The following is a 13,140-nucleotide window of genomic DNA, read 5'->3' as shown; positions in this document are numbered from 1 at the left end:
TAGAAATGGTGCCTTGGCAATAAACAGTTGTTCAAATATTTATATTTTATTTCAACCAACCATTGTTTTTCATAGTCTTTTTTTGAGCAGTAACACGTTTACATGTAAACATTTGATATCTGAGATCTATTATGCACACTGCTGTAGTGCTGAGTTTAATTATTTACTCATTCAAAATAGGAGAGTTCAGAGTAAAGTAGGAGGAAATGGTTGTAATGTAAACGCAAGCAGCATGCTTTTAATTTCCTGTGTGTGTGTGTGTGTGTGTGTCAGGATCAGCTGGAGCACACGAGGAGAGAGAACTCGGGCCTGCATGAGGGCGAGCGACAGCTCCAGCTGAAGATCAGAACCTTACAGAACTGCCTGAAGTCTGAGAAGGAGGAAGTAAGACATGCTCACGCTCAACCTTTGCTTTTAGAAAAAACTATTTATTCTGTTTAAGTTTTACACCATAGCCCCCAGCAAACAAAATCCTCCTTCATCTTTTACACAAATGCCAAACTGAATGATCAGTGTATTGAGGGAAAACAAATTTGATGTTTTTCTCAGAATTCGATTGCGATTACAATTATTTATTGTGAGATGTAAACTCGCGAGTTATGAAATATCTCTCAAATCTCTCCTAAGGCTTACGAACTTAGAGAGGTTCACATTTATATTAAACTGTTCCTGAACATTATAACACCACGTTTATCAGCACATTTTATGGAGAACCGCTTGTTTTCTGTTGCTTCTGTAAGACTGTTCACCGCTGCTTAGGAAAATTAACCATGGTTTTGTAATCGATTACTGTTTGTATTGCCATAGTTTTCCGACTAATGTCACGATTAAATGGTGGATAACATCGTATCTAGAATGTATAATAAAATTACAAAAAACATACCAATGTGAAAGCCGTGCTTGTTAAGTCCGTTCTGCACGATCCTCTTGTTCGTAAACATTGTCAGGGTCTGAATCAGGCGCGAAATGCTCTGAAATCGACACCATTCTTATTAATATGAAGAATAACTCCTGAAGTCCAGTTCAATTCTCGAATTTGAATTGATGTCAAAAGCAGGATCTAGAATTACAATTGGAATTTGAATTAAAGGAAGCAGAATTGCAATTCATTTATAATTCAAAGAAATTCATATACATATTTTCAAGTGAAGTGTTTAACAATGAAGCTTTACAGGATATGTCAGATACGATTGCATTACATATTCTATAAATGATATTAGTTTGAACTACTTGTACAGATTACATTAACAGGACATGTTTTCCCCCAGCAATGACTGTTAAAAGCTCTAGTCACAGAACAAATAAATAAGTTTGATTTATTGTAATTGTAATTTTGTGGAACATGATGGTAAATCTTTAGAAAAAAAAAACAATTTGAGGTGGACATTTTTTATATGTTAGATCAAAATGTATGCAGGGTTGAGGAGTGACTAGTTACGTGTAATGAAATTATGTTATTAAATTACAAAAGGAATGTAATTTTATTTAGTTTATTTAGAGGTAAAATGTGTAATTCAATTAGTTACTAATCAAATTAAAAGGAAATTGCTTTACATTGATAAAGTAATCCAAACCACATTTATAATGAGTAACTTATAACAGTAAGCAATTACATTTCCAAAGTAAGCTTCCCAACTCTGAGTGTGTGTGTGAGATTCAACACATTCTTTCTGTTGTGTGACTGTGTGGAATTTCTTTGAATTGCCATGCATTTAATTCCACTTCCTGTCATTCAAATTCGACTTCCTGTTGGGCGGAGTCAATTCAAATTCCAGTTCATGAATTGAATGGAGGCCAAATCTGAGATGCTGAATTTTGCACAAGCCTGCACTAGAGCAGAACTTGCGGTTATAAAGGAGTGGGACAATTTACACGCTAAGCGGTGCCAATCACAGCACACTGGGTCAGCTAACCAATCACAGCACACTGGGTCAGCTAGCCAATCACAGCACACTGGGTCAGCTAGCCAATCACAGCACACTGGGTCAGCTAACCAATCACAGCACACTGGGTCAGCTAACCAATCACAGCACACTGGGTCAGCTAGCCAATCACAGCACACTGGGTCAGCTAGCCAATCACAGCACACTGGGTCAGCTAGCCAATCACAGCACACTGGGTCAGCTAACCAATCACAGCACACTGGGTCAGCTAACCAATCACAGCACACTGGGTCAGCTAGCCAATCACAGCACACTGGGTCAGCTAACCAATCACAGCACACTGGGTCAGCTAACCAATCACAGCACACTGGGTCAGCTAACCAATCAAAACACACTGGGTCAGCTAACCAATCACAGCACACTGGGTCAGCTAACCAATCACAGCACACTGGGTCAGCTAACCAATCACAGCACACTGGGTCAGCTAACCAATCACAGCACACTGGGTCAGCTAACCAATCACAGCACACTGGGTCAGCTAACCAATCACAGCACACTGGGTCAGCTAACCAATCACAGCACACTGGGTCAGCTAACCAATCACAGCACACTGGGTCAGCTAACCAATCACAGCACACTGGGTCAGCTAGCCAATCACAGCACACTGGGTCAGCTAGCCAATCACAGCACACTGGGTCAGCTAGCCAATCACAGCACACTGGGTCAGCTAACCAATCACAGCACACTGGGTCAGCTAACCAATCACAGCACACTGGGTCAGCTAACCAATCACAGCACACTGGGTCAGCTAGCCAATCACAGCACACTGGGTCAGCTAACCAATCACAGCACACTGGGTCAGCTAACCAATCACAGCACACTGGGTCAGCTAGCCAATCACAGCACACTGGGTCAGCTAACCAATCACAGCACACTGGGTCAGCTAGCCAATCACAGCACACTGGGTCAGCTAACCAATCACAGCACACTGGGTCAGCTAACCAATCACAGCACACTGGGTCAGCTAGCCAATCACAGCACACTGGGTCAGCTAGCCAATCACAGCACACTGGGTCAGCTAACCAATCACAGCACACTGGGTCAGCTAACCAATCACAGCACACTGGGTCAGCTAACCAATCAAAACACACTGGGTCAGCTAACCAATCACAGCACACTGGGTCAGCTAACCAATCACAGCACACTGGGTCAGCTAGCCAATCACAGCACACTGGGTCAGCTAACCAATCACAGCACACTGGGTCAGCTAACCAATCACAGCACACTGGGTCAGCTAGCCAATCACAGCACACTGGGTCAGCTAACCAATCACAGCACACTGGGTCAGCTAACCAATCACAGCACACTGGGTCAGCTAACCAATCAAAACACACTGGGTCAGCTAACCAATCACAGCACACTGGGTCAGCTAACCAATCACAGCACACTGGGTCAGCTAACCAATCACAGCACACTGGGTCAGCTAACCAATCACAGCACACTGGGTCAGCTAACCAATCACAGCACACTGGGTCAGCTAACCAATCACAGCACACTGGGTCAGCTAACCAATCACAGCACACTGGGTCAGCTAACCAATCACAGCACACTGGGTCAGCTAACCAATCACAGCACACTGGGTCAGCTAGCCAATCACAGCACACTGGGTCAGCTAGCCAATCACAGCACACTGGGTCAGCTAGCCAATCACAGCACACTGGGTCAGCTAACCAATCACAGCACACTGGGTCAGCTAACCAATCACAGCACACTGGGTCAGCTAACCAATCACAGCACACTGGGTCAGCTAGCCAATCACAGCACACTGGGTCAGCTAACCAATCACAGCACACTGGGTCAGCTAACCAATCACAGCACACTGGGTCAGCTAGCCAATCACAGCACACTGGGTCAGCTAGCCAATCACAGCACACTGGGTCAGCTAGCCAATCACAACACACTGGGTCAGCTAACCAATCACAGCACACTGGGTCAGCTAACCAATCACAGCACACTGGGTCAGCTAACCAATCACAGCACACTGGGTCAGCTAGCCAATCACAGCACACTGGGTCAGCTAACCAATCACAGCACACTGGGTCAGCTAGCCAATCACAGCACACTGGGTCAGCTAACCAATCACAGCACACTGGGTCAGCTAGCCAATCACAGCACACTGGGTCAGCTAACCAATCACAGGACACTGGGTCAGCTAACCAATCACAGCACACTGGGTCAGCTAACCAATCACAGCACACTGGGTCAGCTAACCAATCACAGCACACTGGGTCAGCTAACCAATCAAAACACACTGGGTCAGCTAGCCAATCACAGCACACTGGGTCAGCTAACCAATCACAGCACACTGGGTCAGCTAACCAATCACAGCACACTGGGTCAGCTAGCCAATCACAGCACACTGGGTCAGCTAGCCAATCACAGCACACTGGGTCAGCTAACCAATCACAGCACACTGGGTCAGCTAACCAATCACAGCACACTGGGTCAGCTAACCAATCACAGCACACTGGGTCAGCTAACCAATCACAGCACACTGGGTCAGCTAACCAATCACAGCACACTGGGTCAGCTAACCAATCACAGCACACTGGGTCAGCTAACCAATCACAGCACACTGGGTCAGCTAGCCAATCACAGCACACTGGGTCAGCTAGCCAATCACAGCACACTGGGTCAGCTAACCAATCACAGCACACTGGGTCAGCTAACCAATCACAGCACACTGGGTCAGCTAGCCAATCACAGCACACTGGGTCAGCTAGCCAATCACAGCACACTGGGTCAGCTAGCCAATCACAGCACACTGTGTCAGCTAACCAATCACAGCACACTGGGTCAGCTAACCAATCACAGCACACTGGGTCAGCTAACCAATCACAGCACACTGGGTCAGCTAGCCAATCACAGCACACTGGGTCAGCTAACCAATCACAGCACACTGGGTCAGCTAACCAATCACAGCACACTGGGTCAGCTAGCCAATCACAGCACACTGGGTCAGCTAGCCAATCACAGCACACTGGGTCAGCTAGCCAATCACAACACACTGGGTCAGCTAACCAATCACAGCACACTGGGTCAGCTAACCAATCACAGCACACTGGGTCAGCTAACCAATCACAGCACACTGGGTCAGCTAGCCAATCACAGCACACTGGGTCAGCTAGCCAATCACAGCACACTGGGTCAGCTAACCAATCACAGCACACTGGGTCAGCTAACCAATCACAGCACACTGGGTCAGCTAGCCAATCACAGCACACTGGGTCAGCTAGCCAATCACAGCACACTGGGTCAGCTAGCCAATCACAGCACACTGGGTCAGCTAACCAATCACAGCACACTGGGTCAGCTAACCAATCACAGCACACTGGGTCAGCTAACCAATCACAGCACACTGGGTCAGCTAGCCAATCACAGCACACTGGGTCAGCTAACCAATCACAGCACACTGGGTCAGCTAACCAATCACAGCACACTGGGTCAGCTAGCCAATCACAGCACACTGGGTCAGCTAGCCAATCACAGCACACTGGGTCAGCTAGCCAATCACAACACACTGGGTCAGCTAACCAATCACAGCACACTGGGTCAGCTAACCAATCACAGCACACTGGGTCAGCTAACCAATCACAGCACACTGGGTCAGCTAGCCAATCACAGCACACTGGGTCAGCTAACCAATCACAGGACACTGGGTCAGCTAACCAATCACAGCACACTGGGTCAGCTAACCAATCACAGCACACTGGGTCAGCTAACCAATCACAGCACACTGGGTCAGCTAACCAATCAAAACACACTGGGTCAGCTAACCAATCACAGCACACTGGGTCAGCTAGCCAATCACAGCACACTGGGTCAGCTAACCAATCACAGCACACTGGGTCAGCTAACCAATCACAGCACACTGGGTCAGCTAACCAATCACAGCACACTGGGTCAGCTAGCCAATCACAGCACACTGGGTCAGCTAGCCAATCACAGCACACTGGGTCAGCTAACCAATCACAGCACACTGGGTCAGCTAACCAATCACAGCACACTGGGTCAGCTAACCAATCACAGCACACTGGGTCAGCTAACCAATCACAGCACACTGGGTCAGCTAACCAATCACAGCACACTGGGAAGGAGGGGCTTCATATTTCAGAAGGAGGGGCTTCATCGAAATCAACGTGTTAAACCAGACTGGGGAGAGAAGAGCTGTAATAATGTAAATTTTGTACAGTCAAGCATGAAAACATTCTAGTACACCCCAAAAACAAAATCAAGACTTCGTAAAAGGGCATATTAGGACCCCTTTAAATGCTGGCACAGCTTTTTACTGTTTTAAGCTTAAAACGGTTGTTTGCCGTTAGGGTATATTCCAGTTGTTTGATTGTAAAGTAAGTTTTTGTTTTTCGTCAGTGTGTTCATTGGTCTGAAAGCTGTGTGATCGCTGCTCCTGTGTGTGGTAATGTGCTGCAGGTGCAGAGGCTGCAGAGCATCATCTCCAGTCGAGCCACACAGTACAGCCATGATGCCAAGCGCAAAGAGCGGGAGAGCTCCAGACTCAAGGAGCGGCTCAACCAGCTGCTCGTGGACAAGAGGGACAAGAAGCTCGGTGAGCGGGCGCACTAGTGGAGCTCTCCGGGTTATAAGGAATATAATGCAAGTTAAGTAGGTAGAGCTATATAGCCTGGTTAAAACCAGATTATTCTCAGTTGTAACTGAGTTATGGTCTGGCAAAGCGTCAAAGACAAATCATTTCCAGAGGGGCGTCACCAACGGACGTGGCGGATAGACCTAAACCCAATCAGAGTGATGAAGGAGATGACGTATGCAGAGCGGCGGAGAAACATCTCCGAGTGTTGTTCTTTCTCGGTTTTTAACTGAAAGGAAACGTTCAAATGGCTTAAAACAGACGCGATAGCTGATTGGAACGAGTGATGTTCGACGACGGCATCCATCTCTGTAATGTAGGCTACAAAATCTGCTTCAAAATCCCAGCGCTGTCGTCATCGTGTAAAGCCCGCCCCAACGCTTCTGATTGGTGCCGCGATCTCGGCGGATTGGAAATGGGCTTGAATGAGCTCTTTGCCAGACTAACTTTCAGAGCAAATCTACATTTGCCAGAAGTTGTCTGGGTTTTCCCAGGCTAAGGACCTTTACAATAACATGGGGACATATTACAAACACATTTTCTACCGTTTCTCTTTTTCTACACTTCTGCTCTTGTTTATATAGTGCTGTTGCTTACACTTAATACTGGGCAGGGATGAGTCGCGATCTTCGAATAGTCGAACTGTGTTCGAAATTCGATCATAAAATTGCTTATTCGAATATCGTTATATTTATACAGTGTAAACAAACAACAGAAGAAGAGCATTGTCGTGACCGTTAGCTCTGCGCCCAACAGAGGTGGGTAGTAGACTAACCTTTACTGTCTATGGTAGTAACCGTCTATGGTAGTAACAAAGTAGGCTACATTTACTTCACTACGTTGGGCGACGTTCCTCTCGTTACTTTATTTTAATGCAATACATGTTGTTAAATGCGTAGTTTATTCCAAGCGCGCTGTGTCTTTTTTATGGGCACGAGCGATGCTCCATTCACAAATGAATCACTCTTTTGAGTCGATTCTGTTCAAAGACTTCATCAAACAAGTTGGCAGATCTGTCTAAATCGGTTCGCGAATCAGTTTGAATGATCTGTTCAGTTCCTCGCGCACTGAATCACTGAAGCGCTTTAATTCACACTCGACACGGAGTCGTAACAGGAAGATTTAAGAACATCAAGAGCGTTGGATGAAGTGGCCGTGGACCTACAGTACAGTCTAGTGAAAGCAAATCTGCAAATGCATCATATTTTTGCCAGCGATCTAGTTTAACATCTTCGTATGATGTCTGTGAATGAATGATTCCACAGGACGATACATTCTAGTTCATTTCATTCAGGTAATACATTTTACAACCAAACAGATTATTACTCGACGATAGCACTACAAGTATGATGACATTATCCGTTTTTTGGACATATACATTCATTTATAGGCTACATTAAATAAGCTACCATTGTCCACAGTTTATGAAATGAACACTCGCCATCCCGCGGTAATGTGTGTGTATTGCGCAGTGGCATCACACGAATAGTTTTGAATGAAACTAATTTGTTTAAAAAGTAGGCTTTTGCAGTAACAAGGCAGGTTTGCATAAAATCATTATGAGATTTTTTTATTTTTATCTAACAAGCATCTGGTTTGGCGATGCAAAAACGGACTGTCGTGCTTATTGTTTTTTTCTTCTATGTTAACTACCGGTATGTTAAAAAAACGATGAAAACATGTTAATTGTTCGAATAATAAACAGTTTGTTTGATGACAATAGCTAAAGATGAAATTGGCCTCCCTTTCTGTCATTGTGAGTGTGCGTTTTTTCCCCTTTTTTTCCGATTTTCGAACGATAATCGACTTTTGCTCCTCGATTTTCGAATGTCATTTTTGGCAGAAATTCACATCCCTAATACTGGGCATTACTTTTTAATGCCAAAAAAAAGGTTCTGTATAAAGAGAAATGTCTTAAATGATAGCATAATTCTTTCATTTTAAATGGGTTAGTTACTTTTTTCTAGTGAAAAAGTATGTTTTCAGATTTAAATTAAAATTAAAAATGAAATAAAACAAAATGACTTCAATCTAAATCCATGAAATGATCCCATGATGGAACCCCTAAAAGGTTATATTATATATCACTTAAATGCATGAATGTTTTGCCAATCATTATTAAATATTAGGGTGGATCTCTAATAATTCTCCTGATATTTTAATAACTATTAAAAAAAGACTACAATAAAGCATATTTTGTTACCTTTGGAACTATGAAGAGTTAATTTCCCATCGTCACTGTCCTCCTCGTCAGAGCTCGTTCCCCAGGGCATTCAGCATCCGGCTCATATTCACCATCTCAAACATATTCTCTTCCAAATCCATATTTTGATCTCTGGCCGCTTCTCCAGATCCAGCACTGCGTGACGCGGCACTAATACTCCATTCCTTCAGCAAATCACTGAGCCATTTCACGGTTTGCTGATAATACTTGTGTCGTTTTGTGTTGTGCCTGCCGTAATCACGTCATCATAGTGTATCAGACATGGCCTCCTCCTCGAGGAATAAAGGTGAATTTACTTTGAGTCAGAGATTCAGTTATTGTTGGGCAGGAAAAGTATAGTTGCATACCTCGGGTCATAGCGTGTAGACCTTTGGAAATGAGTTCAAGTTGTGGTTCTGTTGAAGACCTTCTGACAGAGCCATAACAGACACTCTAGTAAATAACATCATAGAACAACAAGTCTCTCCATTTTCTCATCTGGCTAAAGATTCATGAAATATCACACACTTCAACATTTGCTCCCCCTACTCAGCCCCATGCAAAGCATGATGGGAAATGGAAGTCCTGTTTTCTGTATATTTGAGCTACTCGATTGAAACACGTTTTTGTTTTCTTAATCCCTCAGGTTAACATTTAATCTTGAAAGCTTAAACATTTGCATCCATAGAAATGCTGCAGTATAGTGTATGATTTTGAGGAGGAAGTTGATTATTAGATTTTAAAAAAAAAAGTATTTCAGAGCCTGTTTATATATCCCATGTGTAATATAATATATCATCTCAATGTAGCTTGTTGAAAGAAATGACAGCTTTGAAAGTTCAGTCACACTTTATATAAGGTGTCTTTAACTACTCTGTGCTAACATTGAAATGAATCATTTGATATGATGCACTTGTGTACATACAATATTATAAGTAAAATATAAAATGACCTGCTTGTAATTCCAGCTTTACTGACACTGTTGACCTTCCCTTGGCTTTTAATCCGCCCTTAAACCTCCCATCCCAGCGGACCTGTCCTAGCCTGACCCGCATCAATAGCAGTTACACAACACAGCAACACAATATCTACATGACAATTACACAAACTCAAGTGAAGTAATCCACAATATCAGAGAGTTGAGGAGTGCATGCAAGGTTATAACCTCTCTCTCTCTCTCTCTCTCTCTCTCTCTCTCTCTCTCTCTCTCTCTCTCTCTCTCTCTCTCTCTCTCTCTCTCTCTCTCCTCTCTCTCTCTCTCTCTCTCTGTCCTCGTGTGTTCAGCCATTGAAGTGTCCAACTGTGTGGGAAGGTCCGATGGCAGGAGAGGCCTCTGGAAGACGGGCAAGATGGAGGCCAGGTAACACTAGTGTGTGTGTGTGTGTGTGTGTGTGTGTGTGTGTGTGTGTGTGTGTGTGACCATCTCTCGTGTTTGCTGTTGTGTTGTCAGACACTCGTGTGTGTGTGTGTGTGTGTGTGTGTGTGTGTGTGTTTGACCATCTCTCGTGTTTGCTGTGGTGTTGTCAGACACGAGTGTGTGTGTGTGTGTGACCATCTCTCGTGTTTGCTGTTGTGTTGTCAGACACTCGTGTGTGTGTGTGTGTGTGTGTGTGTGTGTGTTTGACCATCTCTCGTGTTTGCTGTGGTGTTGTCAGACACGAGTGTGTGTGTGTGTGTGACCATCTCTCGTGTTTGCTGTTGTGTTGTCAGACACTCGTGTGTGTGTGTGTGTGTGTGTGTGTGTTTGACCATCTCTCGTGTTTGCTGTGGTGTTGTCAGACACGAGTGTGTGTGTGTGTGTGACCATCTCTCGTGTTTGCTGTTGTGTTGTCAGACACTCGGGTGTGTGTGTGTGTGTGTGTGTGTGACCATCTCTCGTGTTTGCTGTTGTGTTGTCAGACACTCGTGTGTGTGTGTGTGTGTGTGTGTGTGTGTGTGTGTGTGTGTGTGTGTGTGACCATCTCTCGTGTTTGCTGTTGTGTTGTCAGACACTCGGGTGTGTGTGTGTGTGTGACCATCTCTCGTGTTTGCTGTTGTGTTGTCAGACACTCGTGTGTGTGTGTGTGTGTGTGTGTGTGTGTGTGACCATCTCTCGTGTTTGCTGTTGTGTTGTCAGGCACGAGGGGGAGATGTACAGGGCTCTACTGAGTGACTATGAGGCGCGGCAGAGGTCCCTGATGCTGGAGAACGCAGAGCTCCAGAAGGTGTTGCAGCTCATGAAGAAGGACATGATGGCCATCCTGAGTCCCAAGAGCCCCTGCGTGGAGCCGGAGCCGGCGGAGGACAGCCTAGAGCAGGTCTGAGCGCCTCACAGGGTCTCCAAATGACATGTTTCAGCAGCAAACTGTCTGTGAACTCTACAAATATAAGGCATTGTGAAATACCAACTTCATCTATACGCGTTATACTAAAGATTTTTCCCACCACTGAAACAGCTTTACCTTTCGTCTTTTTAAACCTTGTTTTTAGACTACTTTTGTACATTAAACTACTGTCAGCTATTGGCAAGATAAAAGTAAATAATGCATTGTTTAAAGTATTTAATACATTTAAATAAATATATTTATTTAAGATTTGTTTCTATTCATTTATATTTAAAGTCCCCCTTTAGTCAATAATTTTATCACTTAAAACTCATCTTTGATCACCAAAATTACTTTGTAAAAGTTTTTTCATTGAAAAAAATGTCTTTAAATATCTTGAATGTAACTTGACACCCTTGCCTCATTTAGTATGCGCGGTCCTATGAATATGCAGATGAGCCCCGCCTCCACTCACTCACTCACTCACTCAGCTCAGAGATCCACTGGTTGACGATCACACGTTGATCTGATTGGTTACAAGCTCGTTTGTGACGTCAGAAACACCAGCGATTTCAAACCGTGTTTAAAATAAAAACATTATTTTATTTTATTTAGATGGGAAATAATGTTATTTTTACACAAAGATATTTTTTAATAAAATCTGAGTTTTCTGTCCCTCCATTAAAAGTCTGTTACCCCCCAGAGCCGTGTCTTCAGTCTGCTGCGCCAAGCCCGTAATGGCCCACGCATCAAGACAGCCCTGGTGAAAGATTCCGATGGCAATCTTATAGCAACTGAAGCAAACTGCCTCGAACACTGGAAAGAGCACTTCAGCCTTCTTCTGCAGCACGGTACCTCCCCAGCTGATACCGCCATCTTATCGACCGCTAATGCTGCAGCCCTTAGTGCTGTCTGCAATACAGACCCTGTTACACCTGAGGAAGTCAGAGCCGCTCTGGAAAAACTAAACAACAGGAAAGCCCCCGGCATCTGTGCAATAACTGCTGAGATGCTAAAATCTGGGGGTGAAACCATTGTCGAGTGGCTTACCCACATATTCAATGAGGTGTGGGAGACAGAAAGGCTTCCCAGCGACTGGACCAGAGGAGTCATCTTGCCCTTCTGGAAACGTAAAGGTGACAGGCTAGTCTGCGGCAACCACAGAGGCATTACCCTGCTCTCCATCCCCGGCAAACTCTTTACCAAGATCTTGCTCACTCGTGCTCTCCCAGCCATCAGAAGCAGCCGCCGTCCCCAGCAGGCTGGCTTCATGCCTAACCGCTCCACAACAGACCAAATCTCCGCCGTTCGCATGCTGATAGAGAAGACCTATGAATTCCGTAAAGATCGCCATCTTTACATTGGGTTCATAGATCTGAAGGCTGCCTTTGACACCGTTTGCCACACTTCACTGTGGAGTATCCTACACGCCCTTGGAGCACCACCCAAGATCGTTGCACTGTTCAAGCTGCTTTATAGCAACGCTCAGAGCTGTGTCCGTATCAACGGCAGAGACTCAGACTGGTTTCCCATCTCCAGTGGCGTTCGCCAGGGCTGCGTGGCTGCTCCTGACCTCTTCAACTGCATCATTGACCATCTGATGTCTAGGGTTTGTGAGCGGGTCCCCGGAGTGTCCTTCGGCAGTTACCACCTGACTGACCTGGAGTACGCTGACGACACCATCCTGCTCAGCACGTCCTACAGCCAGTTGAGAGACGCTCTGGGCATATACAGTGAAGAGGCTGAGAAGCTTGGCCTTCAGGTGAGCTGGACAAAAACCAAGTTCATGTATGTCGGTGATGGACCGCATCCAACTTCCCTGCAGTTTGGCAATGATATTGTAGAGCCTGTCAACAACTTTGTGTATCTGGGATCCTTAGTGACAGACAACGGGGACCTAAAACCAGAGATTACCCGTAGAAGAGCCCTGGCTGCGTCAGCTCTGCAGTCTCTCTGGAAACCACTCTGGAGGCACCAGACCATCTCACGCAAGACGAAGCTCCGGATTTACAACTCAGCAGTACTCTCCATCCTGCTTTATGGCTCGGAGACTTGGCCCTTAAATAAGACACTGACTACAAGAAT

General features: G+C 45.1%; 2 protein-coding genes across 2 annotated transcripts in view; one reads left to right on the top strand and one right to left on the bottom strand.

Annotated features, from left to right (window-relative positions):
* The window catches only part of tubb2 (tubulin, beta 2A class IIa), a 278,308-nt gene that overhangs the window by 239,640 nt on the left and 25,528 nt on the right, over positions 1-13,140 (bottom strand). The window lies entirely within an intron of this gene.
* The window catches only part of ssx2ipa (synovial sarcoma, X breakpoint 2 interacting protein a), a 38,008-nt gene that overhangs the window by 9,898 nt on the left and 14,970 nt on the right, over positions 1-13,140 (top strand). The window contains exons 5-8 of the mRNA XM_056262907.1: positions 274-384; positions 6,375-6,510; positions 10,037-10,112; positions 10,869-11,049. Coding sequence (XP_056118882.1) covers positions 274-384; positions 6,375-6,510; positions 10,037-10,112; positions 10,869-11,049 — 504 coding nt within the window. The remainder of the gene's footprint in view (positions 1-273; positions 385-6,374; positions 6,511-10,036; positions 10,113-10,868; positions 11,050-13,140) is intronic.

This window comes from Rhinichthys klamathensis, unplaced genomic scaffold (genome assembly GCF_029890125.1).
Source record: "Rhinichthys klamathensis goyatoka isolate OS25496 unplaced genomic scaffold, OSU_Roscu_1.1 h1tg000011l_1, whole genome shotgun sequence".
NCBI lineage: Eukaryota > Metazoa > Chordata > Actinopteri > Cypriniformes > Leuciscidae > Rhinichthys > Rhinichthys klamathensis.
This window is presented reverse-complemented; position numbering and strand designations above follow the sequence as displayed.